We start from the raw sequence: 26,845 nt of genomic DNA on the forward strand, positions 1-26,845 counted from the left end.
CCCTAGTCAAGATTTTTCATATATCATCCACCTGAGAATTTGAATTCTTTATCTTCAGGCTACCTTGACAAGATGAGTAAATATGATAATGTTTGTTACTGCAGTGGTCTTGCCCTTGTCCACGTGAGACTGATGCTTCTACTCTCTGAGAGGTGTCTTGAATCACCACAGATTTGGGTTCTCTGAATGTACGTATTGTAAACAAAATAATAGATATTGATTTCACTTTTGGAGATGATGAAAAAGAGATTTTATTTACTCTCAGCTCTTCCTAAGGGTTTCTTTTTGCTGAAGGAGAGGGCAAAATGTCGGTCAGTAAGCAGTTTGTACGCATAGTGGAGGTAGACTTGTAGGAAAAGGAGGATGTGAACAAAGCAGTCTGTCTACAGTTGTATTTTGCTTTCCTGACCTGTAATGATTGCTTTCCCGCTAATCCCTTCTGTAGTCACCATGTGACCTGTGTTTGACTTCAGTTGTTTCATTTTTGTTTTCTGGAGTAGAGTTTCCTTGGACCTCTTCTGGGTTGTTGTTTGTATTTTGCTCCCTCTATCCTGCTTTGTTCTTTGCTATATACACAGGAAAGTATCATATGTAATGCGTAATTTCCCCATGTGAATCCTCAATTTTCTTTGTTAGTTTCTTTTATGTGCTGAAGTTGTTGGCTTGTTGACTTGATGCCATTTTTAAGTCTGAATGGGAAATATGTTAATTGCTTTGCAATTATGTTTGTTCTGCTGCATAGGTTTAAGTCTATCACATTTAAAACTGGGAAATTCAGGTGATCTTTTGAATTGTGTGTTTTCTCTCTTTTATAAATACTTCTGTGGATTCCATCAGGTGTTCTTTAGAAATTACACTATTTATTCTAGATCTGGGATTTTTCTTATGTAAATTGCTTGTGTGTCCTTTCTATTTTCAAATAATGGGATCTACATCTTACTCTAGCAGTTAGGAAAACAAAGAGTTACAGTGATGGCAACTTTTCCTCCCCACCTTCTTTGATTGCAGATGAGCTGGCTCCAGCTTACAGCAGTATGGCAAAGGTGAAACGAGAGAAGCCTGGTGTGCGAGCCAGTGAGCAGTGTGCTATTAGTGGTTTATGTTTAAGGAATGAGGTTCATCTAGGATTTTTGTTATTACGTTTCTCAGAAAGCATTTCTCAAGGCATCATGACAAAGGCTTTTCCCTCCAGACGGGTTTCTGTGTACAGCATACCAGCTCCATACCACCCTGAGCGGGATGATGGGCAGGTAAGAGACAACAGTTGTGCTTTACAGCAGGAGCACAGTAAGCAATCTCTCTGGCATCTTCTGTTGCGCACAGACCTCTGTTGGTGTGCACTGATCTCTGCTCTTCATGTGCAATTGCTTCTAACTAAAGTGACAGCAATTCTTTCCTCTCCCCTACCCTGACCTTTTATCATTTGAAATGCGAAAAAGTGAAATGCATGGGTTTTGTGTGTGACATAATATGAAACGCACTGTCTTAATCTATTAATCTCTGATAAAAACTAAAAGAGCAAATATACTGAAAAATGATACAATGGCTCCCTTTGTGTTTTCTTACAAACTGATGCCACCCTTTATCTTTCTTTAGGAAAATCTGTATATTCACTATTGTACATCCTACCAAAAGGACTTGTGTCAGAAGTACTGTTTCTTCAAATGGATGAGACCGTATTTCTGGAGAAGATGGCTTCTAGGAATATTATCTCTAGTTTCTTTATCAGTTGCAGTAATTGTGCTAGTCCTGCACTATTCGTTCTGTAAGTGTTATTCCCCAGCACGGGCTGGATGGGACGGTGGTTTTGAACTGTGTGAATGGTTAATTCCAAAAGCTCTGCATTAAGCACTTACTGTGTGTGCGGTCATTGAATTTCATTTCTCTTTGAAGTCTTTGCTAAACAACAAAATGCACAAAAATCAGCAGTGTTGATAGTTGCATAAGAAGGCATGTATTTTATTCCTAATTTTTGTCTTTGCTTCTGAATACCATCATTATTTAGCTGTTATCTTTCCCAATAGCCTTGATGAATTAACAGTCTGCCTTCCAGTCACTTTTTCAAAAGAGAGTTCGTTCCTAGTTTTCGTATACCTTTTCACAGACCTCAACTCATAGCCATTACAATCATCTCTCTTTAAGAGAGCCCTGCAAAAAGAAAGAAGTTTGAGAATTAAAGCATTACTGGTAGAAATGCTTATCTGAGCCTATACCTCAGTCCTCTCCTTTCTGTTGGTGTAGCAATGGGAATCAGAACTCATGCATGTGTGCAGGTTTCTCTTCAGAACTAATGATGCCAAAGACAAATACATACTTCTGCAATTGTCTTGTTCTGGAATCTTTTCTGTAATGTTATTAGATGTGCTGATTTTTTGATGCTTTTTTTTTTCCTCAGCTCCAGCTTTCTCTTTAATATATATTGGTGGAAGTGTAGAAATTCCTAATCTGACTTACACAAATGATTTCAATGATCCCAGCTCCCAGAAATTCCTTCTGCAAGCAGAGGCAATCCAAAATTATGTAAGTTCCCACAGAGGTATAGCAATAATTTAATATTTATTGCAGAATCAAATTAAGATTGAGGAGAAGACTCCAGTTTGAGTCACAAATTACTTTTTCAAAAATAATGAGTTTAAAACATGTATTGTGGAGATGTACAGCTGCGTCGTTCTCTCTTACCATTAAGACAGTGTTTCTGAGGTCTTCTTGTTTATGGACAAATTATTGTTCTTGAAGGAGTTTGTTCTTCTGTTTTGCTTTTATATATTTGAAAATTCTTCCTTGCTATCTATTTTCTCTTTGAGCTGCTTTTGTTTGTTTTTAATTATTGCTCACATTTAATGCATAATGGCATATTTAATGCCATTTTGATTTGTTCTGCTGTTCTTCCCTAAACAGTGCTTGCTTTCTTGTACTGCTGATGTGCGTTTGTATTTTTGAGATCTGTAGTTTCTTTGCTACTTGCAGTCAGAAGCTTTAAACACAATGCAGTTCTCTGTTAGCTGGTATTTCCCAAAAGGGCTAATTGAGCGTCTCTGAGTGCATAGCCAATACACTTTGCTTACATCCAGATTATATGACAGAAATTGCCACAAATTTTAGGTAACTAAAATATGTGAAGTCTTATAGCAAAATATAAGCAGATTTGGTAAAAGCTTATTTTTCATGGTTGATTATCAAGAGCTTTTTCAATGTTCTTATAAAAGTGATCACTTTTAATGGGAATGTGTACATCTTTATGATCCCTGTTTGAGACATTTGTTGAAATTGTTTGATAGTGTCTGTCATGTGTATGGGGTTTCGGAAGGAAAGAAATAGGATAAGTACTTCCCAACATGAGACACGTTATTGACACTAAGATATAACACTTCAGAGTTACTTTCACATTTTTTTTTTTCTTGTCAGCTCGCAGAATCCTATGAGTGTTCCACCTTGGGAAAGTATTATTTGAAGTCCATAGTGGCTGCTTTCAGGTAGGTACTTTTCCAGTATGTGGTTTAAATATGAGATCTTTAATTGTGTTAGTCTTGTCTTTTTGGCGGATTTTACATTTGTTACTTTGGGATAATATGCTATGATACTGGGATAATATGCTTCGTAACAGGAAATGGAAGACAAGATAAAAACGTGAACTAAGCACTAAGATAATAGTGTGATCTCAGATTAGTGAGAGAAATGAAACCTGATTAATGGTGCCTTTGCTCTGTAATCTGTTCATCCACTTCTGATTGCTGGCATCATAGCCCAGCATGTTTTTTTTTCATGCATAACTTATTTTGGTTTTCTCTATTCAAATGAAACTCCTTTTTAACCTTCCAAAAACAAAATTTAAAAGCATAATGTTGGGCAAGGCATCTATTTAAGGTCCTGCCGAGAAATGTAAACTCTTTGAGCAGATGGCTGTTACTGTCCCAGGTTATTGAAAACTGGAAGGTCAGTCCATCAGCAGTTTCAAAAGGACAATTGTGATGGACTGTCTCTTTGAATCACTGAAAAAATACTTTGTGTATCTGTACATATCACTTGTATCAACAATTGTGTGGAATGTTGTATCAAAGCACAGGCATAAAATTATACTGTTGTGTGGTATGAAGCCTCAGTTAAAATATATCAAGGAAAATGTGTCTAGAACTGGAATACGATCTTTAAGATGTATAGTGTATACAGCAGATATGAAAGCATCTATTTCCATAGAATTATTTGCAGGATTTTGTTTGAGGAGTAGATTTTTGTCTGAGTGTTAATGTTTAAACAGCTTTTTCTCAGTTTTTCGTGTGTGTGTGTGTGTGTTTGTGTGTTTATATAGACATGTATACATAAATCAATTCTTGAACAAGAGAGTTGTTGCCACCATGTTCAGCTGTAATTTTTTGCATGGCAGTTCAAAGGACTAGCAAACTAGTGCAAGCCAGAAATGCAATGGAAATCATGCTCAAAATACTATCTAGAGTGTATTTACGACACTGGGCTTTTTCCCACACAGTGAAGGAGAGTATGGACTTCGAGCTTACTACTGGAATACATTCTGGGCACCACAGGATATTACTGGCTCTCTTAAAAAGTTAATCCCATTGGAACAAAAAGAAATGAGTAGTAAACAAATACCTCACATATTCAGTGCTTCTGGAGAAGGAGATTTTGATCTTGTTACAATGGAGCTTTTTGGTAACAATGTACCTGTCATTTAATATCTATTCTGTCTGTTTTTCTTTCTCCGATTTTCATCTTTGGTTCGTGTAATTGATAGTTACTAAATTTCAGTTTCAGATTCTACAGAATACGATGTGATGCTAAAATCAGGTAATTATTCTTCAATCCCGTATTACTCATATTACTTTTGGGGAAAAAAAAAAAGAGGAAACAACAGACAAAAACCCTGTAATAGGAAAATGGCTATTTCTCAGTTATCCTTGTATTTGTGGGGTTTATGAATCAAACCAAACTAGAGATCTTCGCTGGCTTGAAAATAGCTTACTGGTTTTATTATGATGTTCTGAGTAGCATGGCTGAAATTGAATACTCTGCACTAAATTGAATTGAGCTGTGTCTTTGGCATCTTAAAACAAAAAACAAAAAAAAAAAACTGCTGCATATAGCTAAACAGAATTTTGTTTTCCTTGTCACTAGTTTATTCATAGTTAGTGATCATTCAAATACAGTAGAACTTCAGTTGACTCTTCACAGTTTTTTGATACCAAGCATGTCTGTCTCAAGCTTGGCTTCCTGTACTTAGTGTTCTCATTGCATGAAGGTAGGTCAAGAAATGGCAAAGGAAGAGGCAGGTTTCTGGCAGAGATTGTAGCTGTTGCAGACAAGTCCCCTCCTGCTTGTTGAGTGTGAAATGAGCCAGTGGTGATGGTGAAGCTCTGTGCTTTGTTGTCCAGAGCAGAAGGAGGTGATGCAACCTGGAAGGGGAAGGGGTAGATTTGTGAAAATAAGTCAAAAGGAGATTAAAATAATCAAGAAACGCAGGTAGGTGTTTATTGCCACCACTTCTGAAATTTTCACCAATTATTTGTTTTTCAACTTCAGTTTTTCAGCCACTAATCTAGATTCTTTTATACAGCAGTATCCTTTGACCTGTATGCAAAGCCAGGTAACAACAGAACTCTAACTCTGATGAATCCCAAGAAGTCTTTTTATCAGTGGAGGTTGCGAGTTCCTTCTAACTGCGTGGTGAGATTGGTAGTTACCTCTTTGCATGTTGTTGCTTCAGAGAGCTGTGCATCACACCGTTTGTCTGCGTATGATTTCCTTCTTCCTCTGCAGAACAAGATCATTACAAGGTATGTTAGTACGGGGCAAAGAGGTTCTTGAGCTGTACAGAAGCTGTCTGAAACTGCTGAGTATGAAATTATCTCAATCAGGCTTCCAAAATGTAAGAAATTCCAAATACAACTTAAATATTCTATAAGGTGTATGGTAAAAAGGTCTTTCATATTATCCACCCTATAATCACTTATAAATTTCAGTGGGTTTAATTTTAGATTATGAATCATTTCTTACTATGTGGGAGTTCATAGAATTGTTGACACGAATATACAGACTTTTTTTTTCTTTAGAGTATTGTAATTTTGTAGTATTGTATTAATTGTAGAAAATGCCTATTTTATAGTAGTTCATTCACAGTCAAACCTCTGTTCATAACAGGCTTAGGTCTATGGAAGGTTTCAACCCCAGAGTTACTCTGAAGTCCACTTGCATAAATGAGATCAAACATTACTGTAATTTTCAGCAGCCACACTAATCCTAATCTTTCAGAGTCAAGTTTTATGTGTGGATGTATTATCTACCATGAACAAAATAGACTAACAAACTTTAGAATGGTTTCAATGACAAACAAAAAATAACAGACCTACTAGGTAGAGAGGTAGACGTTAGATGAGCAATACAGATCCAGTTAGTAGTGTCTGAAATGTATTTATTTAGTTGTGCTTTCAGTTTCTTGAAATCAGGAGATAGTTTTCTTCAACTCTCTTGACAGACTTTTGTCTGTTCTTAAGCAACAAGACAATGGATCTCATCATTGTTGGTAGACTGTCAGAAGGCCAGGTTTATATAGACTAATTCCTTTTGTAATTAATTAAACTCTTATTGTCTCCAAATCAACAGCACCGCACATAGTTAGCATACCATGGAGAATCCCATGCCTGATGCTGGGCTGCATACACTCTACTGTTGACTGTGGGTTATTTTCTGAAATGTTTCTCTGTTGTGTAGTGTCTCAGCCTATTATGATCCAGAAATGGATTGTCAACCATGTGCATGGATAGTCAACTTGTGCAAAACCCACAAGTATATAATGCAACATGTTTAAAAAACACTGATGCAGTAAGTCATAAGTAAAATATCAAGAATATGTAAGTGTATTGATGTCTTTCTATCAAATAATTTGATTTGAGCAGCGGAGAAAAAGAATGCTGTGACTGCAATGGCAGTTCTTGATTACTTCTATTGCCAAAGTAGCAAAGGTGCCTTTTTTCTTATGCCTGTTAGTTTTCTACTTGAAATTTTTCACACACGTAGAATTGTAAAATAATGAAAAGAAATAGTAAACACACTGTAGATTTAAAAATACAATAAATGAAATATTTAATGCATCTCTAAATTAACTAGTAACTCATGTCACAAGGAACAGTAAGTATTCAGGTTTCAGGATATAAATGAACTCATAATTATTTCAAATTAAAGAAGAGTAAAAAGAAATAACTGTCACAGATGGAGCTCTACATCTCTTGTAAAAGCTCTTGGGATGTGAAATCAAATTGAATGCTAAAAGGCTCATTACCTGTTGCATAAATGCTGTGCGACACTGCTGAGCTGAGCACTTTCTGGCTTTTTCATCACTACCCATTGCTTCTTAGTACTACAGCTGTTACTGAAATAACTAATCTGGCTCTGCCTTTCTAATATTTCTACAGGTCTGGAAAGTCCAGCGCACCTCTTAAGCAAGAATATCTGTGATGATTAGTCTAAGATGCTCAGCAATGATGCAGGGAAATTAGCATCTCATGTAGTATCACTGAGGTGGAGCAATTAAGGAAAAATAGTAGCTGGGGAAATACTCCTGAAGCAGCTGGTTGGATCGGTGTCATTTCTGCCCAGTTACTCAAAAGGTGACTGGAATGTCGGAAGCTTTTTCTACGCAATTTTTTTAATATTTCAGGTGGTGCGGCTCTGGAGCCTGGACTCCTCCAGTTATACGTTTAACTTCTTCAAGTAATGTCATGTTACTTACCTTCTCACTGGACCGCAGAGAAGAAAGGAATATACTAAAAGCTCACTTTCAAGCAATCCCTAAAATCAGTAAGTGACTAACATAAACAAATGTGTGATGTAAGTTGCCAGGGCATGCTGCTGCCCTGTGTTCAACTTTCCATCACCCAGAACCCCATGGATTATGCTATTTTCAAATTTGTGTTAGCTTATTACTGTTATTCACTGCATACTTAAAGAAAGGCAATAAGTATAGGGGATGGGCATCTAGGAGAGAAACTAAAACCTCATAGATGCAGTTCAAAAGCGATGTATGTTTTCAGCCTCAGAACCAATACATTCAAACTTTTTGGTTTACATGAAATTAGTCAGAGGTATCATTTCAGAGGACTGAATGCTTTCTAACTTCTGAAAATGTTCACAGGAAGACCAGTGGTAAATTATAAGTAGTAGGAGTATTCCCTACTGTCCATGTTTGTTTCTTCTATTTAATGTCAAAGAACTTTTTTATATTAAAAAACAAACAAACTTCCATCAGAAGTATTCCATCTTTAGTTTCAACTGCAATGTGATATTTATTTATTTATTTATTTTTCCCTAAGAGAGCTTAAGAGTGATTCTCTGTTAATCCAGGCTGAAACTGAGTTCAGTCAGTTCACAACCCATAATTCTAACTCTGCACATAGAGAAGTATCCTAGCAGGAGAAGTAGGCTCTCCACTTTAACCCAACTAAGATAACTGTTTTCCCTGCTGTTATAATTCTCCTCCAGTGTGTGGTGGTCATTATATTTCCTGGAATGGAAGTCTGAGTTCCCCTTACTACCCAAGTTATTACCCACCAAACATTGACTGCAGCTGGATCATCCGAGTAAGTCCTGGGAAGTATTCTGAGTTGTGGTGACTTTGCTTTATGTAATATAGACATAAAACTGGGAGAAATGTCTTCTGATATTGGTGAAATGAAGGGAAAACAATAAGACCACTGCACCTGACTTCTCAGGCACCATGTTTTCTTATGTACAAGTACCAGCTGTGGAAGAGAAGGATTTCCAAAAGATTGTGTTTGCACATGACTGAAATAAAATGGTGGACAAGGTGACAATTCCTAGGAGTTGGAGCAAACTACTCATAGTCCCTGGCTTTATTTCTATATCAGACAAAAGAAGATCACGTAACTCATGTCTCAAACAGTACACATTACACTATTTCCTTGAGCTGTGCATCAGAACCTTCTACATTTTTTATTTGACCTTCTAGGAACATGTGGTGGTGCAAACGTACTGTGAACATCAGATACAGCGTTTTCTGCTTGCTGCAGAACAGCTTACATTTCTTATCTAGCACATTCTGGCCAAAGGTGGGGCTAAAAATGTTTCTGTATATGTTCAAGTAAAAAAATTTTGTTTATTCAAAGGTCCTGCTGTGAATAAAAAAAATAGTCATATTTTCAATCCGTTGATAACTAAAGCATGATTTACATACTATCTCAGCAGCAGACTTTTTAATTTTGCGTTTGTGTTTACTTTATTCTTTGATTTTTAGGCACCCTCGCCTGCCTACAAGCTCTCATTAAAAATCCTTGCAATACAAATTCAAGAGAAGTCTCCAGGGTCCAGTAAATGTGATAAAGACTGGTTAGAAATAGATGGAGTTAGGTAAGTCAATATACTATTTTCTGACATGTTATTTTGCACTTCATTGTTCTACACATCATACTAAGGAAAAAGGTCTCACCAGATTTGTTTCCACTGAATTTCAGCAGAATAATACTTACTCCTACTCTAGTACTAAACGTTTGTCATTATGTTAATTTAAGCATACAACTACTTCTACAGTGATAAATATTTACTTTATTGTTTCTCTTGGGAGCAATGATGAAAACTGCAGGATTTTATGCAGCTGCAGTGGATCTGAGTATTCCTGGCTATGATCTCAACATGGGTGTAGGGCTTGTATAATTTGAAATTCCACTTCCTATGCCAGTTACTCTTTAATGGTTGTAACTGTTTTCAGCAAATAATGCAAATGTTTCTTCAGGGAAAAAAAAAAAGAAGTATTCAGAGTGATCTGTCTCTTGGAAGAATTGCATTGGTATGGTAAAAGATGTTGGTTTTAGTTAAATGATTTCCTTAGTAGATATGTAGCCTTTTGAGTTTGTAGACTCAAATGGAAAATCTGAAGTTAAGCATGCTGAAAAGTGGTTGGTATTTATAAAGCAGACTCTGACAATGATTATCTTGCTCTCACAGAAAAGTTGTGGATATAAGAATAGCTTATCTTTATTGCATTGCTTTAAAGCTTTTTGGCATTTGTACCCTTTAATAATAGGAAAAGCAGCTAGGTGGTAATGCTTAGTTTGGTTGGAAATCAACTCCTTTCAATTTTGCCTTGCCAGATACTGTGAAGATATTTCAGAAAATGGCAGAAACAGAGAATATGGCTATTCTGTTGCTATCAACTTCCATTCTGATGAACTAGTCACCCATAGAGGATTTTATATTGAATACAGAGCCTTCGGTCACACAGACAGTAAGAGAATATATACACAGTTTAAAAGGAGCTTACAGAAACCATTTTGGACAGACAACGTATTTACAAAATCAACTTGCCTTTTCGCTTATTTTTGAGAGTAATATTTAAAATGTTATTGTGCATTTAACTGAACAAATATATCTGAGTTATTAGAGGAATGTTTCTTTTAGAAGCTTTTACTTATTTCCAGAAATACTCTCTTTGTTTCTAAACAGACTAACTTCCTTTTACTAATGAAATTCTAGGGAGTGGAAGTTCTCCATGACTTCAAAAGATCACACTTTGAAACCTCAGATCCTCAGCTTGCATGACTGAGTGTAGTTCTTTTAATTGGTGACTTGGAAGTATTTATGTATCTGAGATAGATTCTTTTCTTACAGAGGAATTCCCTGCTTTGAGCTACTAGTACTGGCTGAGTAGTGTCTTTTTCTCCTATCAAGGCAATAAAGAGAAGAAAACAACTCCAAATTGGAACTGACTACATAAATGTGGAACAAATTAGTTTGGTCCTTTAGCCTTGTTTAGCTGTTAATTTACCTCCAGTGCTAGAGGAACAAAAACTAAAGTTGACCTGATCTGAAGAGAAATGACATGTGCTTGCAGCCCCAAATGCCATCAGTATCCTGGGCTGCATCAAAAGAGAAAGGTGGCCTGCAGAGAGGAGGAGGGGGGGATTGCTCCCTTCTACTCAGCCCTTCTGAGACCCATCTGGAATATTACTCAAGAAAGATGTACAGCTGTTGGAGCAGGTCCAGAGGAGAGCCACAAAGATGATCAGAGGTTTGGAGTCACCTCGCTTATGAAGAAAGGTTGAGGGAGCTGAGCTTGTTCGGTCTGTAGAAGAAAAAGCTCCAGGATGACCTAATTGCAATATTTAAAGGGATTTTATAAGCAGGAATGAGACCAACTTTTTACATGGGTAGACAGTGATAGGACAAGGGGAAATGGTTTTAAACTGAAAAGAAAAAGTGAGATTTAAATTAGATGTTAGGGGAAATTTTTCAGTTTTTCAGTTGTGAGGCCAAGGCCCAGGCTGCTTAGAGAAGCTGTGGATGTCCCATCCCTGGAGGGGGTCAAGGCCAGGTTGGATGGAGCCCTGGGCAGCCTAATCTGGTGAAATGTAACCCTGCCTATGGCAGGGTGGTGGAACTGGATAGTCTATAGGTCCCTTCCTACCCAACCTGCTCTATGATTCTATGATTTTTCTAGTTTGTCCTCGACAGTTTGGATACACAGATACAGCATATATTCCTTCATGTAGTCTGTCTGACTAGTGGAAAGGCTGTTCATATGGTAGTGATTAATTAGATAGTGGTAGGGCAGTTATTTGTGTGCACCTGTAATCAGATTATCTTAGGGAGTTTAGAGATCAACTGATAAAAATTGTAAGGTCATTATCTTTAAGCTCGTGTGAAGTGTATGAGTGATGATTGAAAAGTCTGGAGAAGAGACTGTGCAATGTTTTCCTTTAAAGAGTAGGAAAACAGAAGAAATGTAAATTTTACACCAGTCTTTATAAGTTAAACTTCTAAAAAAAATAAAACAGTGGGTAGTCAAGCTGAACTATTTGTAAATGCTGAAAGAATGGTTAAAAGTAAGCATGGAGTTTTTAGTTTTGATTTGGTTGAATACTGTGAGAATGTAAATATAGGAGAAACTGTACATGCTATATTGAGTGAGCATTTCAGGAAGTGTGGGAACTAAGGTGAGAAAAAGAAGTATAGGAAACTGTTTCCAGAAAATGATTGCCAGTGTCTCACAGCCAAAATGGAAAGATATTTATACTGTTGTTCTGCTAATATATGTTACTGGTCATTCCATAATTTCTGTTAGCGATTTAAATGATGGACTAGAGAATATGTTTGTGAAATAAGAAAAGTGCCCCAAATGGGAGGAGTAATGGATTTATGAAAGGAACAGATGAGCTGCAGAACTTATATAAAGAAAATGATCTTCCACTCAAAAAAGATAAAATCTGGACTTCTGTAATCAAATGCACAGATTGCTTACATCACTTTTCTGCTGAAAAATGTCTGATAATCTGACAGGAAAATCACAAAGTTCTACAGTTGTGTATGCTTTATCTGTTAACAACAAACAAAACAAGAATACCAAACAACAACAAGAAAAAAAATCATACTAGGTTGTAAGACAAATGTTTGAAGGGGTGTTCACAACTGCCTGTGGGAAGGCCTTAGATGGAGTGTGATATACATGTAAAAGAAGATGGGAAACAAAGAGATACTGGAGAAAGCAGCCAGAAGGTAACCCAGGTTCAGAGGGCAGAGCATAAGTTAATTAATGCAGTGAATCTTTTCCTTACTAGAAGCTAACAAAAAGATAGTCTGATAGAAATGGCAGGTAACATCAAGCTGACCTGTAGCAAATGAAGATAACACATGGCCACTAATTAGATATTTGGATAAGCATTTACAGACTTTTCTTTTTCAGGTTGTACTCCAGAGCAGTTGAACCGTGGTGATGGAAAATGTAAGCATCAGTATAAGACCTGTGAAGGTGATGATAGCTGCAGGGAGGACAGCAATGAAAACAACTGTTGTAAGTATGTATTTTTTGCTGTTTTCCAAGAGATGGTGGAAGGCAGAAGCGGAGATGCGTTCAATTTAATTTTGAATGGAAAACTTTCTCATTCAATTTGTGAATCTTCCAGTAGACATGCAGATTAGAAATACAGTTGAATTTTCTACATGTAAGAATCCAAACCAAGGGTTTTTTTTCCTCTTCAAGAAGTACTTTTGTAGTCAATGTCCCTCCCTCACACACACAAAAAAACAACAGGCTTCTTAGAGGGTTCTTTTTTCCCACCATTTTTTTGTGAGTTCAACTTGTTTGACTAAGCATACTGTGTACGTTCACATGAAGTCTTTAGATTCGCCTATCCACAGAGAGAGGGTTGGTGAAGGGGGAAGAATGTTAATGTCATCTCCAAATGCCTATTAGTAATCCAGTTAAGTACACAAAATTGAGATGCTACTTTCTGAACTTAACAGATGAATGCATCTATAGCTACTTTTCTGCCATAGCTTTGCTGCTAAGTATTCCCTTCTCTGTTTTGCAACAGGAATGATTCATGCTGCTGTCACAACTGGTTGTCACTGTTTAAGATAAACAATATGCTCAGTCTCCCAGTAAGGACCTGCTGTATTTTAACCTTTCTTCTCCTACTCATTCCTGTGCAAGTACAACATAAGGCGTAACCACAAGGATTTACCGGCATTAAAAATGAATGTTGAGAGGTCCTCAGGCCTATAATCTCAATGACTAAAAGTAATGACAGTACTGTTATATGAGAAATCTGCTTAATACAATCTAATTTGCAAAAGAACATTAAATTCAATTCCCTTCTGATGTGGACCTGTTTTGGTAGTCATCCTGCTTCACATCACCTATTCATATAAAGTGAATGCAAATGTTCTGAATTATTTACTGAATTTAATATTTCTATCTACTCTTTCTCAGCACCAAGTACAAGTTTTGTAGTAGAAAAAACAACATGCATAGTGTAACTAGTTTATGGGAGAGTCTAGAGCAGAAACTAATAAAGCAAAATCAAGGATAACAGTGATTTTATTTGGAAGATCTAACTGTATCTCACTGTGTGTTTCTGTTAAAACGGCAAATTCTCCTCAAATGCTGCATGATCAGTACCAAGTAATATAAGGGACAGAGGCATAATAGTTTTAGGACTGTTGTCCTTTTACCGCATACATGTCTTTATAACACCATTATGGACATTGCTGGTACTGCTAATGTCTCCTTGCATTTTGCTACTATAACGTTTGCCTTGCTTTGAATCTTAGGTCCTTGACGTAGCCAGCAGAATGTCCTTGTTTGCTGGAAAAATCCTTACTGCTATTTCAAGATTGCTGTAAACAACTGATAATTATAGTGTCATAGAATCATAGAATGGGTTGGGTTGGAAGGGACCTCAAGGATTATCAAGCTCCAACCCCCCCCCTTGCCACAGGTATGATAGCAGTGGATAGGTCAGAATTTCTATATAGCAAACTGTGATAGTTATTAACAAAAAATTTATTGGAAATTGCTCAACTTAAAAACAAAGATGACTTCTGAGTAATATCTGCTCTGTAAATGTGTGATTTATAATGCGAATAGTTCTAGCAGAGGTAAAACAATAGATATGAGAAGCCTAGTTTACTTTCTTTAGAGTTAAAATCAAAATGAGTGCAGCTGAAGGCTGTGGTGTCTTTCTTCAGGGATGGCTGAGATTTAAATTAGTGTGATTATTAATCCTTTTCCACAGAGGGAACTGTTTACACTAGCACAGACTATGACTTCAGACAGATTGGAATGTGTGGCTTTGAACAACGCTTGGAACTTAACTCCTTTCTCAGAGGAACGGAGGGCCCCATATGCAGACCAGACTGGGGCCAAAGGGAAGTGTGCTGCCTTCCTGGGGCTCGTGTCAGGGACATAACTGGGAAACTCCCTAAGCTGGTTAGGTCATCTGACTACTTTCCATTGCTGGTAGTTCAGGTGGGCAGTGATGAAATTGCTCAGACAAATCTACGAACTATGAAAAAAGATCTCAGGCTGCAGGGATAGACGACCGGTGGGAACTACTGTTGAGACTCAGGGAGAAAAAGTGTGTCTACACCCTCTGGAAGAAGGGACAGGCTACTTGGGGAGATTACAAGGAAGTAGCTAAGGTATGCAGGGAAGAAGTTAAGAGGGCAAAAGCCCAACTTGAACTCAGATTGGCTACTGCAGTAAAAGACAACAAAAAATCCTTTTATAAATATATCAACGGCAAAAGAAGAAACAAGGATAATTCTCATCCTTTAATTGATGCAGCAGGGAATGTGGCCACTGAGGACAGGGAGAAGGCTGAGATCCTCAATACCTTCTTTACATCTGCCTTTAATAGCCAGACCAGTTAACCTTTGGGCATTTTATGCCCTGATTTGGAAGTCTGGGATGCTACTCAGAAGACACCCCCAGCGATTAAGGTGGAGAGAGTGAGAGAGCTCCTCCTCCATCTCGACTGTCACAAGTCCATGGGACCAGATGGCCTACACCCTCAGGTGCTGAGGTGATTGCCGAGCCGATCTTGGCCATTTATCAGTGCTCCTGGCTAACTGGAGAGGTCCCAGAGGATTGGAGGCTTGCTGATGTGACTCCTATATTCAAGAAGGGCCGTAAGGGGGATCTGGGGAATTATAGGCCTGTCAGCCTGACCTCGGTACTGGGGAAAATAATGAAGCAAATCCTCTTGGGTGAGATCATGCGGCATGTGCATGGTGTTCAGGGGATCAGGCCCAGCCAGCACGGGTTCATGAAAGGCAGGTCGTGCTTGACCAACCTCATCTCCTTCTACGACTGGGTGACCAGACTGGTAGATGAGGGAAAGGCTGTTGATGTAGTTTCCCTAGACTTCAGCAAAACCTTTGACATGGTCTCTAACAGGCTTCTTCTGGGGAAACTGGCTGCCTGTGGCCTGGACAGGTATACTGTCCTTTGGGTAAGAAACTGGCTAGAGGGCCATGCCCAGCGGGTGGTGGTTAATGGAGTTAAGTCCAGTTGGCGACCTGTTTACTGAGTGTACCCTCAGTAAGTTTGCAGATGACACCAAGTTGGGAGGTGGTGTTGATCTGCCTGAGGGTAGGGAGGCCCTTCAGAGGGACTTAGATAAGCTGGATTCTGGGCTGGGGTGAATGGGATGAGGTTCACCAAGGCCAAGTGCCGGGTCCTGCACTTTGGCCACAACAACCCCATGCAGCGCTACAGGCTTGGGGATGAGTGGCTGGATGACTGTGAAGAGGAAAGGGACCTGGGGGTGTTGGTTGATGCTTGGCTGAATGTGAGCTGACAGTGTGCCCAGGTGGCCAAAAGGGCCAGTGCCATCTTGGCCTGCATTAGAAATAGTGTGGCCAGCAGGAGCAGGGAGGTGATCATCCCCCTGTACTCAGCACTGGTGAGGCCGCACCTCGAGTATTGTGTTCAGTTTTGGGCACCTCGCTACAGGAAAGACATTGAGGCCCTGATATCACAGAATCACAGTGATATCAGGGCCTCAATGTCTTTGAGGCCCTGGAGCGTGTCCAGAGAAGGGCAACGAAGCTGGTGAGGGGTGTGGAGCACAAGTCTTATGAGGAGCGGATGAGGGAGCTGGGATTGTTGAGTCTGGAGAAGAGGAGGCTCAGGGGAGACCTCATTGCACTCTACAACTTCCTGAAGGGAGGTTGTGGTGAAGAGGGGTTTTGCCTCTTCTCCCAGGCAACAAACAGGACCTAGGGTCGCAAGTTGTTCCAAGAGGAGGTTTAGGTTAGACTTAAGGAAGAACTTTTTCTCTCAGAGAGTGGTCAGGCACTGGAATGGCCTGCCAAGGGAGGTGGTGGAGTCGCCATCTCTGGCAGTGTTCAAGAGGCATCTGGATGAGGAGCTGCAAGATCTGGTTTAGTAGCTTGTGGTACCAGTGGTAGTGTGAAGACGGTTGGACTAGATGATCTTATAGGACGTTTCCAACCTTGTGATTCTATGATTCTGTGGGACAGAAGAGTACGTGATACTGTCTTCTCTCTCATTTTAGCCTACAAAAGTTGCTTCCCTTATACTTACAAATGTCTTAATGGAAAATGCTTGCTGAAACCAAATCCTGAGTGTGATGGGAAAAGAGACTGCACAGATGGATCTGATGAAATGAGCTGTGGTGTGGTAACAGTTATTTGAAAATAAGTTAAAGACATCACAAATGGAGTTAGGAATTGGTGCCATTGTCAAGTATTACTATATTAAAAGTTGATAACATCAGATGTGAGTTTTTAAAAAAAATTCCCGGTAACTTTTGCATGAAAACGGACATCTTAAATTTTTGTACCTTCTCATTTTAAACTTACTGATCTATTCTGTCTGTGATTATTTCTTTCAAGCAATGCATGTTTCCAGGTTGTTAAACTGGTAAATCTTGTTGCTTGTTCCATCTGAATGAAATGCAAAGACTCGTGGAGCAGTGTATATAGGTAGGGAAATAATAAGATCTTATTCCAGTAAACTTTTGAAAACAGTCCAGTTTAGGATTGTGTTTAAATGTTTTTTTGGGTTACTAACCTTTTAGGGAATCTGTAAGGGAGGATAAGCAGTGTGTGGTTTATTCCTTACGCACCCATTGAGTGAAAATGGGCAAGTACCTGTATCATTTTTCCAGTCGTAAGAAAATACTTCCCCCCAACTCCCCTTCCCTCCACCCCCCCAAAGGCCTTGTGGTATGTAAGTAAATGTTAGTTTGTGTATTAAGCCTAACCAAGTAAAATGACCTTGTTTTCCTATACTACTTTTTCCTTTTATTTCTATTAGCTTGTGGAAAACGCCAGTTTAAGAAAAACAGGATTGTTGGAGGTGAAGATGCACAATCTGGAAAATGGCCTTGGCAAGCAAGTTTACAAATAGGAGCACATGGCCATGTCTGTGGTGCATCTGTTATTTCCAAGAGGTGGCTTGTGTCTGCTGCCCATTGCTTTCTGGATTCTGATTCCATAAGGTATGGAAAGATTATGCTGTCATAGAGTTCTGCAATTTGAAGTTTGACAATTTTTGCAATATTGCTTTCAAACGTCTGTAGTAGGTATATCATGTTTTGATAAATTGAATCAGGTATAACTGTGACATTAGAAGTTCATGAACTCTCAGTGCATTATGCATGCTTTGGAAGTCCCAAATATCTGAAGTAATTTTTCTGCCTCTGTTCTCCAGTGAATCCTGCATGATAAAACACACTGCTTTATTTTTGATTTAAAATAAATGCCTTTTTTCTTTCTTTTCTTTTTCTTCCCCCAGCGTCAATGGCCCTTTTTTCTCAGGAAAATGATTACTTAAGGAATGTGTAAAACTCATCGGAGTTTAGTTTAGCTAGTATAAATTGAAAAGACATGCTTCCAGTGTGTGACAAGGAAGAGAGTTTAGTAATGCACTTTGTGACTTCCAGAGCTCTGTGGTTACATTTTGAAAAACAGAAAGTGATTGAAAGTATTCAGTTGCTGAGAATGAGACTGTATGCATGACAACACACTAGATATAATTTACAGTAAAGATCTTATAGCTTTTTTGTAAGACAATCTGGTACTTGTGCAACATATGGCACATGTTCAGACAAGACTGAGATCATGTTTTTGCTTGTCAAGCACATCATGGTTCTCTTGATGCAATGTGTACATGAGTTCCAGTAATATGACTGCATATTAGTTTTTGAGTTGGCGACAAACATTTTGTATTCCTGTGCTTTACTTTCAAGGCAAAACAATTCCCTTCATGCTAACCATTTTAATAGCCCACTATTGCCCACAGTGTTGCATGTAATTGTGGAAAATGCATTAATGCCCTAAGGGTAAGAGACCACACTGAATAAAGGCTGTAAATACTGCAGAGATGGATACTGCAGTGCACTGCATGTGTCTGAGATGTAATCTAGCTTTTATTCAGCATGGAGAAGGTTTCTCAGATAATTTCCCTGAGCTGTATATATATCCCAGTTATCCTTAACTGAGTAGATGATCTCTCTTTTCATACACAGAAATGTGTTTGTGTGTGAGGATTTTTCTAGTTCTGTATGCTCTGGCGCATCTTGATTTGACCTGAATTCTAGTATCTGAGGCCTAAGAGTTTTACTCCATTATCAAATGAGTGGCTAAATAGCCACTTCCAAGATAATTATCCAATCTGCACAAAATAGTTTTATAATTAAAACAGATGTTATTTAGCAGAATTTTGACCAAGACCCTGAAGAACCATTGCTAGTATGAGAAGAATATGTGCTTTTGAGGCGTGTATGTCAGAACAGCTGACTTTGGCCTGTTTCCTGGCCCAGGAATGTCAATAGCAGTACTGACTTTTACCTGAGACAAGTGTTGTCCAAAGTATAAATGTGCTGATAACAGAGCTCTGAGAAACCCATTGCTAATAGCTCAGTCTCATTCTGCTTTGTTCATTGCCTGTGGGCAGCATCAGGACCGATGATCTACCTGTCCATCTGTGCCCCTCTTTTTTTCACCTATGATATGTTCTAAGGGTATTTATGCAACAGATTTCTGGTGGATCAGTTGGGGTTGATTTCTGTACTGAAAGAAAACCATGCAGTCAATTGCACTACAAAGAAAAACTGCATGATTTACCACAGCATAGCATATATCAGTGTGTTTTCATCATACCTGAATAAAAGAGTCAGCTTTGAAAGTATTGCAGAATACACAGGGTGCTTTGCTTACTGTAAAGATGGCTGAAAAATGTGCTTTTCCAGGAACTGATCTTATAGCTGTAGGACATTATTCATTTTAATATGGTAATTTAAACTACTACTTATTGTTTTAGGAGGCAGAGACTATAAAACATCTATCTTCATAAGGGTATTCTACTCCATTCATTTTGTTTTGATGAATCTTATCAAATACCATACCGTTCATAAAATGGAGTGAACTGAAACTGCATTGCTTTGCAATGGGTTGTTCTAAAAACATTCTCTTTACAGATACTCTGCTCCATCAAGGTGGAGGGCATATATGGGCTTACGCACTGTTAATGAAAAGAGCAATCATGTAGTTATGAGAGCAATCAAAAGGATTATTGTCCACCCACAGTATGACCAATCTATCTCAGATTATGACATAGCCCTGTTGGAACTGGAGACACCTGTATTCTTCAGCGAGCTGGTACAGCCCATTTGTTTACCAAGCAGCTCTAGAGTATTTCTTTATGGAACTGTCTGCTATGTAACTGGCTGGGGAGCCAAAAAAGAAAATAGTATGTTCATTTCCTGGATATACTTCTTGCAAGTTTGGCTTAACTTTAAACATTAACAATGAAATATTTATAGTCCTAAGAGAAAATACTTCTGGTTTACATAATAGTTCTATAAAAAAAAAAAACCTTGAAAATGTCCTATAGCTAGGCTATAAATTCTGAATATACTTCTACTAGGCAGTAAGTACCAATATACATACTGCGTATGGGGGTCAGAGACGATGTCATTGAAAAACAAATGTATTACATTTACAAAAAGCAAGTCCATTTCCATCTTCATAGTTTCATTTATCCAGTGAATAGATAATAATCTACCTTCTAGTCAAGAAAAAAGGATCTTGGAAATACAGAGGAGAAAGACTTTGTCTCTAAGGCTGTGGTTGAGCATATGGAGCCCCTGAAATAACTGCAAGAATATGGTGGCTTTTGGTTTTGTCTGTCTTTAACCAAGGTAAATTCATGTTTGTCCCAGGAGGAGTGTTGACTGCAGATCAGAGCAATGTGCTGCAGTGAGGAGGCAGGAAAAAAAGCAAGCAGAATTAGAGCCACAGAAGAACAAGTAAAATTTTGGCCCTATCGCACAGGAGCCAGCTTTGAGACTTGAATGTAGACAGCTCCTCAGCATTGCATTAGTCTCCACTGTTGTGCTGAAATCAAATCCTTCACAATTGATCAGAAGCCATCTGCTGTGATAGTGTTGGCTTTCCTAACATGCAGAAAATAAGCGAATAAATCTAAGATAACCACTTAGTAGCCTAATAAGTTGCAAATGTTTTTGTTTTTTTTTAATGACGCTGCCTTCTACTATCTTTTATCAAAATAATTTAGGTAATATTTAAAATCAATATAAATGTATGTGGAAAACAACATATTTTTGTCTTGCCTATTCCATTCCCAACTCACCCAAAGAGCCTAATGAGTAAGCAAACTTCTGTTCATCCAGATTGAAAAGGTTATGCTCACTATTGGGCCAAAACATGACTGAGGATATGTAGTTCACAGCACCACCTTATGCCATTGCTTTAGTATAGAATCAAGTTCCTGGTATGTCTTGTGACTTGTTTGAGTTTCAGTCCCCTTTTGCTTCCAGTTTCATTCCTTAGCTCCTTATGGATAAGTGAAAGTATGGGAAACAACACAGGAATTTTCTTAGCTAGGCCATACACAATGTTTAAAGACAACCATAGTGTAAATAAGAACAAAAAGCTTTGGGCACAATTTGAAATGGCATTCAAAACAAATTACATTCAGTGGTATGTTGTATTATTTTTTTTAATTTAATGACTTTTTACTGCTTTCTGAATAAAGACTGAGGAAATGGAAAGGGAATACTGTTGGTGCATGTGGACTACTTGTCTAAAAATGTCTGTGTAGACAGTGTTCAAAAGCTGAGGGCAGGCCACAATTAAAGAGAGGAGAATTACTCTCCAACGATCACTTGGATAGAGTTTGAGTTTGGAGCAATTCTCCTTTGATTTGGCAAGTGACATCCATTATAGAAATCTGTACTACTGTCATCTCTGCAACATTTGTTTTTTCCTAGGTCATCTTGCCAGAACACTGCAGGAAGCTAAAGTGAGAATAATTAATCAAAGCATTTGCAGCAAGCTGTATGATGATCTCATTACATCGCGCATGCTCTGTGCTGGGAATCTTAATGGTGGCATTGATGCATGCCAGGTAATCTGGGGCTTGTTAAGAAACTGAAAATAAACGTTTACTTTCATTGGAAAACTTCAGAGTTTGGGGTAGTATTTTTGTTGCTTTTTTCCCACTCCTTAGAACTAGGAGAGTGAGTTGTCCTGAATTTATGATAATTTAACACGGCAATTAAGGATCTTCAAAATAAGAAAGGAAAATTAGCATAAATGATATCTAAAACTCTTGAGAAATACTACTTCGCAAGACAAGGAGTAAAATGTGTTGAAAACAGTTTTTTCCTCTCTGACAATTAATTTTATTATATAGTAGCAATGGTGTAAGGATAAAGGGAATGAAGCTAAGTCTACCTGTACTTTTTGCTATTTATGTTGACTTTTTCCTTTTTTGATATCCGGGTGTTGGGATTGTAGCAGTTTGATGAGAAATACACTGTTACTGTTGCAAACAAATATGTAACGCAAAAGGTAAATTTGGTAAATGCAATTGAAGTGCTGCCTCTTTGTTTCATGTGTTTATTCATGCGTATGATGATGAGTTTTGATTACATCATGGTATCGTGAGTTATATGACCTAGTTTATTTGTGCACACAATCAGAAACTGTCCTTTGGACATACTACAACTGTCTTAACTCTTCTTTTTCCTTTCTAGTTGTTAGATTACTTGTGCTATTTATCAGTATTTCAGTTTTTAAGTTTACTATGATGAATATCCGCTTTCTGAATTACAAACACAGTCATTTTTTCAGATACTGTGTAAAGGGAGAAAAACATGTTACTGAATTTAGACAGTGGTAATTTGATAGAACTTTTGTATAATATATAAAGTTCACTGTTTTAATGTGATAGGTTATTTTTTTTTTAAAGTATGTAACTCTTAATGGGTCAAACTTCTTTATACACAATGGACTGTTTTTAGGATCCTCTTGCAGTCTTTAAGTTCTTATTCAGTGAAGCATTATTTTTGTTGACTTAATGTTCCGTTTATGTATAATCTTAAACCTTAGCATTGTTTTGTTTAAACATGTCGTAATACACCTAAGGCTTGAAGTTCCTCCAAAATGTGTTGCATAAAATGTGCCCTTAGATTTTTAGATGGGTATTTTAACTGAATTTGCTGTAGACCGTACTGTTTAATCCAGTTTCCAATAAAATATGCTGTGTTGTGTCCCAGTGTGCTGGCTCTCTGGGTCTTTAACTTCTTCGTCTGTAGCAGATTTATTATTTCTTCTTTCTCAAGCATATTTCCTGTGCAGTGCTAGAGGTAAATGATGTTGAGGTTCAGGAAATTCCCAGAGGACCCTGAAAACCATTGTATTACAATTCAAGCCTTGCTGGCATCCTGATTTGTTTTATTTCTTCATGGGCATATAACCTGTGTAGTCCATTCACAGTTAATGTGAATTTTCCAAACAGCTTTCATCTTTAGCTGATGTGATAGTTACAGTGAGAAATAGTGTATATTCTTTCTGGCTTAGTTATCTTATCACTGTTGAGTGTTTGGTTTTACATGGTTCCTCTTTCCAAGATCCTTCCTCTTTCTACCTTCACACAGCTCCTTCTGTCTTTCACAAGCAGCTGTATAATTGGTTAGAATATATAGACTCCTTTCTCAAATTGCCTCTAGATCAGCCTCTGATAATCCAAATTCCCAGTATTATCAGCACCCTTAGAGAGGGTTAACTGCTCTAGCTGCTTCTTTATCAATAGATAGTTTTGGTTGGTTGGCTTTCTGTCATTGTTCCTTTCTGGTACGTGGCTTTCTTCTGGCCTCTTGCATGTTTTAGCTCCAACTGGAGGCAGCAGAAAAACCCCAGGCTCAATTTGGAGGCTGTTAACTGCCTTGTATACATTAGGAGAATCTGAAGATATGAGCTGCGTTTATAAACTGTTTGGAGTTCTGTGAACTATGTTCACTGAAGGCATGCAGTGAAGGACACAAAACGTTTTTGAGCCCAAATGTGTTCTGATCTTGTGCACTGAACTAAACTGAAATCTTTAATTTTCTATGTTATACAAACCAGAATGTTCCCTTTGAGAAACCAGCTCTTATCTGCATGTCCCTTAGAGTCTGTGTTCCTTTCCCTCACTCTACAAATGTGGCTGCAGACTTGAAAATGAAGCTGCTAATAAGCACATCTTTCTTTGGTATCCTTCTGTTCCTGTTTAACATCATAAAGTGTTTTGCTTTCAATTTGAGAACAGATTATGGTTAAATGGTAGTAGAGTTCCCTCTTTCCATCTCTGTCTTTTCTTCTCCCCATTCAAGCTTACGAAGAGTTGCTTCATGAATCCTGTAACAGGACACCAGTGGGGAGTGATTTTTCACCTTCCTCTTGCCTTTGCATTGTGTTGCATAGTGTGCTAATTCTATAAGTTAAAACAAATTGAATAAATTCAGCATTTTACAGTGCTCTGTGTGCAAATGCTAATGAGTAAACTCCCTTTTTTTCAGGGAGATTCTGGAGGTCCCCTGGCCTGCACAGGAAAGGGGAATAGATGGTATCTTGCTGGCATTGTGAGCTGGGGTGAAGGATGTGCCCGACGCAATCGTCCTGGTGTATACACTAAGGTGACAGCACTTTATGACTGGATTCGTCAGAATACAAACTGATGTGCTGCGAAGAAAATGCAGGTCATCTCTATTACCAAAGCTGCTTCCTGTGTTGTCACGTACATGAAAGTGCTGCTGTTTCACTGTGAAAGAAAGCACTATCTTAATGCAGAAATGATTATTTGTCATTCACCTTTGGATTCAGACCAGCTTCAAATAACTTCATGTTCCTTACGGATTCATATATCAGCAGAAACAGAGTTCCCTTACATATTAGATTTGTATCTGGAAAAAAAAAAGTCCAGCCAAATTGTTCTTATCAGATCATCTTCCCTACTTCCACCTTTGAGATGTACGTGCATCTCTTTTGCTATCTACCTTTGCATAGGGATACATGGATATTCATGCTTACATCCCATATATACTCACATATATTCCCTTACTGATGTTACGAGATTCTAAACGTGAGTAATTCCTTTGATTATTTTCGAACTATAAATAATATGATCATGTATAGTAAACAGATTTGAGATGAATCTGTGCTTTAGTTTTGCTGCCACTTCATGGCTGTTCTTTTCTGGGCTGTCCTCTCCTGTGTTTTTCCTAAGATCACCAAATACTTAGCTCACAACTGTTATGATGAAAAAAAAAACAAAACCAAAAAGTAAAAAAAAAAAAAAATATGGAAGAGCATCATTAGTTTCTTGGAACAGTAAATAAGGGGAAATAAATACTGAATTTTAATTAAATAAATGAAAGAAAACTGCATGTAAAAATGCATTATGAATTATGCTTTTTTTTAAGCTTCTAAGAAAGATCTCATAAGCTATCAGTTAATCAGCAAAATGTCAGGAATTTAGAATACCTATCACTACAGGCTGTTAGTGCGTATTTGTGCGTGTAACTGATTAAGATAAAACTGTATATTTGCCTTCTTTAATAATTGTTAATACCAAGGCTATTTATTAATTGCCTTCTTTGATATTAGGCTGTGATGAAATCACCCAAACCAGAATGATTTCCTTTATAAAGGAACTGGCAATTAGATCTCAATTGTAGCGCACACTGGAGTGTAAGTTGGTTTGTATCCAAGACTTGACTATCATTTTTTTTTCTCCATCTCCAAGCAGCTTGAGGGCTCACTTAGCACCCATGCAGAAAGTGGCAGGTGGCAACTGCAGTGGAACTGCATTGTGTTGTATCAGTCTTCAAACCAGCATGACATTGGTCCCTAGGTCATAGAAGGCCAATCCCCAGAAACTGTACATGCACCTGCCTAAAATGAAAGGCTGGAGCTGCCTGAAGAGACAAGGTACTACATTAGCAAGACTGGACAAAACGCACAGTGGCATTTCTCTGGGATCAGCTTGCAAGCTGTTTCAGGACTACTGCTTTGCCAGGAAGTCTGTCTTGTTGAATCCAGTTTTCTAGTCAAAACAAGCAAATAATCTTGCAGCTCTGAGACTCCCCTGATTAACCTAGACACCTTCCTCAGTCTTTATTGCTTTTTTTTTTTTTTACCTTCTCTTTACACTGAGAAAATGCTTGTAGGGTCTAATGTCTGCAATGTGTAACAGGTTAATTGTCTCATCTGTCTCCAACATGCTCCTTCTATTTTGGCATGCTTCTGGTGGGTTTGTGCTACTTTCATTGATGTCCTTGGTCTGCAGTGAACCAAGTTTCAAGGTCACGTTTTTTGTTTTGTCTCTTTTTCTGGCAAAAGTTGTGCTCATGTGACCACACTGCTCTAAAAGAGATGAAAAAGGAATTAAGAGGTCCTTGATCTCAATGAAAGTGGAGGAGGAAATGACAGCCACACTTCTGTCATAAGATCATTGTTTCAATCTTAGCAGTAAATCTAGCTTTGAAAATGGTGAGCCTATAAACCAAATCTAGCTGATTTAAAGATTCCAAAGCTGTTTATGATATTTAATAACACTGGCATTCAATTTAATAAAAGATCTGTCTGTGTTTTCTAGAAGGTCTTAGAATCATGGTGTGTATTTGGAAGTGTTAAGCTTTTAAAAGAGGTGAAATAGATGAAGCTGGTAACTTGAATATGAGTCCTTGCAGGTCACAGCATGCTGTTTTTCTAAAGTACATAAATATGTGGTTTTTATTTAGCCACTGATCTTTGGGAAAACGTGAGAATGAGCTAGTACTGAAATTTTCACACAGTGTGCTTCCTGTGTCTAGCAGGGATACTGCTGCTTCATCCTTTCTTGCTGTGGTTTTGGGCATTCCCCTCACTGCTACCCCCACAGCAATTCTTGAGTCAAGCTTCCTACCTAAACTGTACTCAAATTATATTCTAGGGGTTTTAGTAACTATAAAGGCTTACGTCATTCACTCCTTTTTCAATAAACACATGATAAAAATGTAAATGTCTATGTTTTCTTCATTTGGTTGTGCCTCTGAAACTCTAATCCCTAGATATGGTCAAAATTGCATTTGTACTTTGGATTTTTTGTAAAGCTGAGCCAAACCTGCCTGCACTACAAAAGCATGTATTTAAGGGCATTTGTTTCTTCTCCTTTTTTAGAAACAACAGTTTTCTTCACTTCAGAATAAAACAGCTTTCCTGCTGTACAGTTTGAGATAAGAACCTAGGC

At 38.0% G+C, this 26,845-nt stretch overlaps 1 protein-coding gene across 1 annotated transcript; it reads left to right on the forward strand.

Annotated features, from left to right (window-relative positions):
- The first annotated feature begins 96 nt into the window (after window positions 1-96).
- LOC116226916 (suppressor of tumorigenicity 14 protein homolog) lies at window positions 97-26,782 on the forward strand. The gene is made up of 18 exons (XM_090152159.1): window positions 97-188; window positions 1,009-1,250; window positions 1,597-1,765; window positions 2,396-2,520; window positions 3,406-3,473; window positions 4,484-4,665; window positions 4,762-4,800; window positions 5,567-5,786; window positions 7,667-7,806; window positions 8,488-8,585; window positions 9,260-9,372; window positions 10,113-10,246; window positions 12,701-12,808; window positions 16,821-16,940; window positions 17,585-17,768; window positions 19,749-20,020; window positions 21,564-21,700; window positions 24,135-26,782. The coding sequence occupies exons 2-18, from the start codon at window positions 1,035-1,037 to the stop codon at window positions 24,291-24,293; spliced, it is 2,484 nt and encodes an 827-aa protein (XP_090008285.1). The 5' UTR covers window positions 97-188; window positions 1,009-1,034; the 3' UTR covers window positions 24,294-26,782.
- The last annotated feature ends 63 nt before the right edge of the window (window positions 26,783-26,845 follow it).

This window comes from Phasianus colchicus, chromosome 1 (genome assembly GCF_987193195.1).
Source record: "Phasianus colchicus chromosome 1, bPhaCol1.hap1.1, whole genome shotgun sequence".
NCBI lineage: Eukaryota > Metazoa > Chordata > Aves > Galliformes > Phasianidae > Phasianus > Phasianus colchicus.

Excerpts from the sequence above, each read along its gene's own strand:
- LOC116226916 (XM_090152159.1), top strand. The coding sequence starts at position 1,035 with ATGGCAAAGGTGAAACGAGAGAAGCCTGGTGTGCGAGCCAGTGAGCAG. Across the intron at positions 9,373-10,112 it reads TTAGAAATAGATGGAGTTAG|ATACTGTGAAGATATTTCAG; the intron begins GTAAGTCAATAT and ends TTGCCTTGCCAG. Across the intron at positions 21,701-24,134 it reads GTGGCATTGATGCATGCCAG|GGAGATTCTGGAGGTCCCCT; the intron begins GTAATCTGGGGC and ends CCTTTTTTTCAG.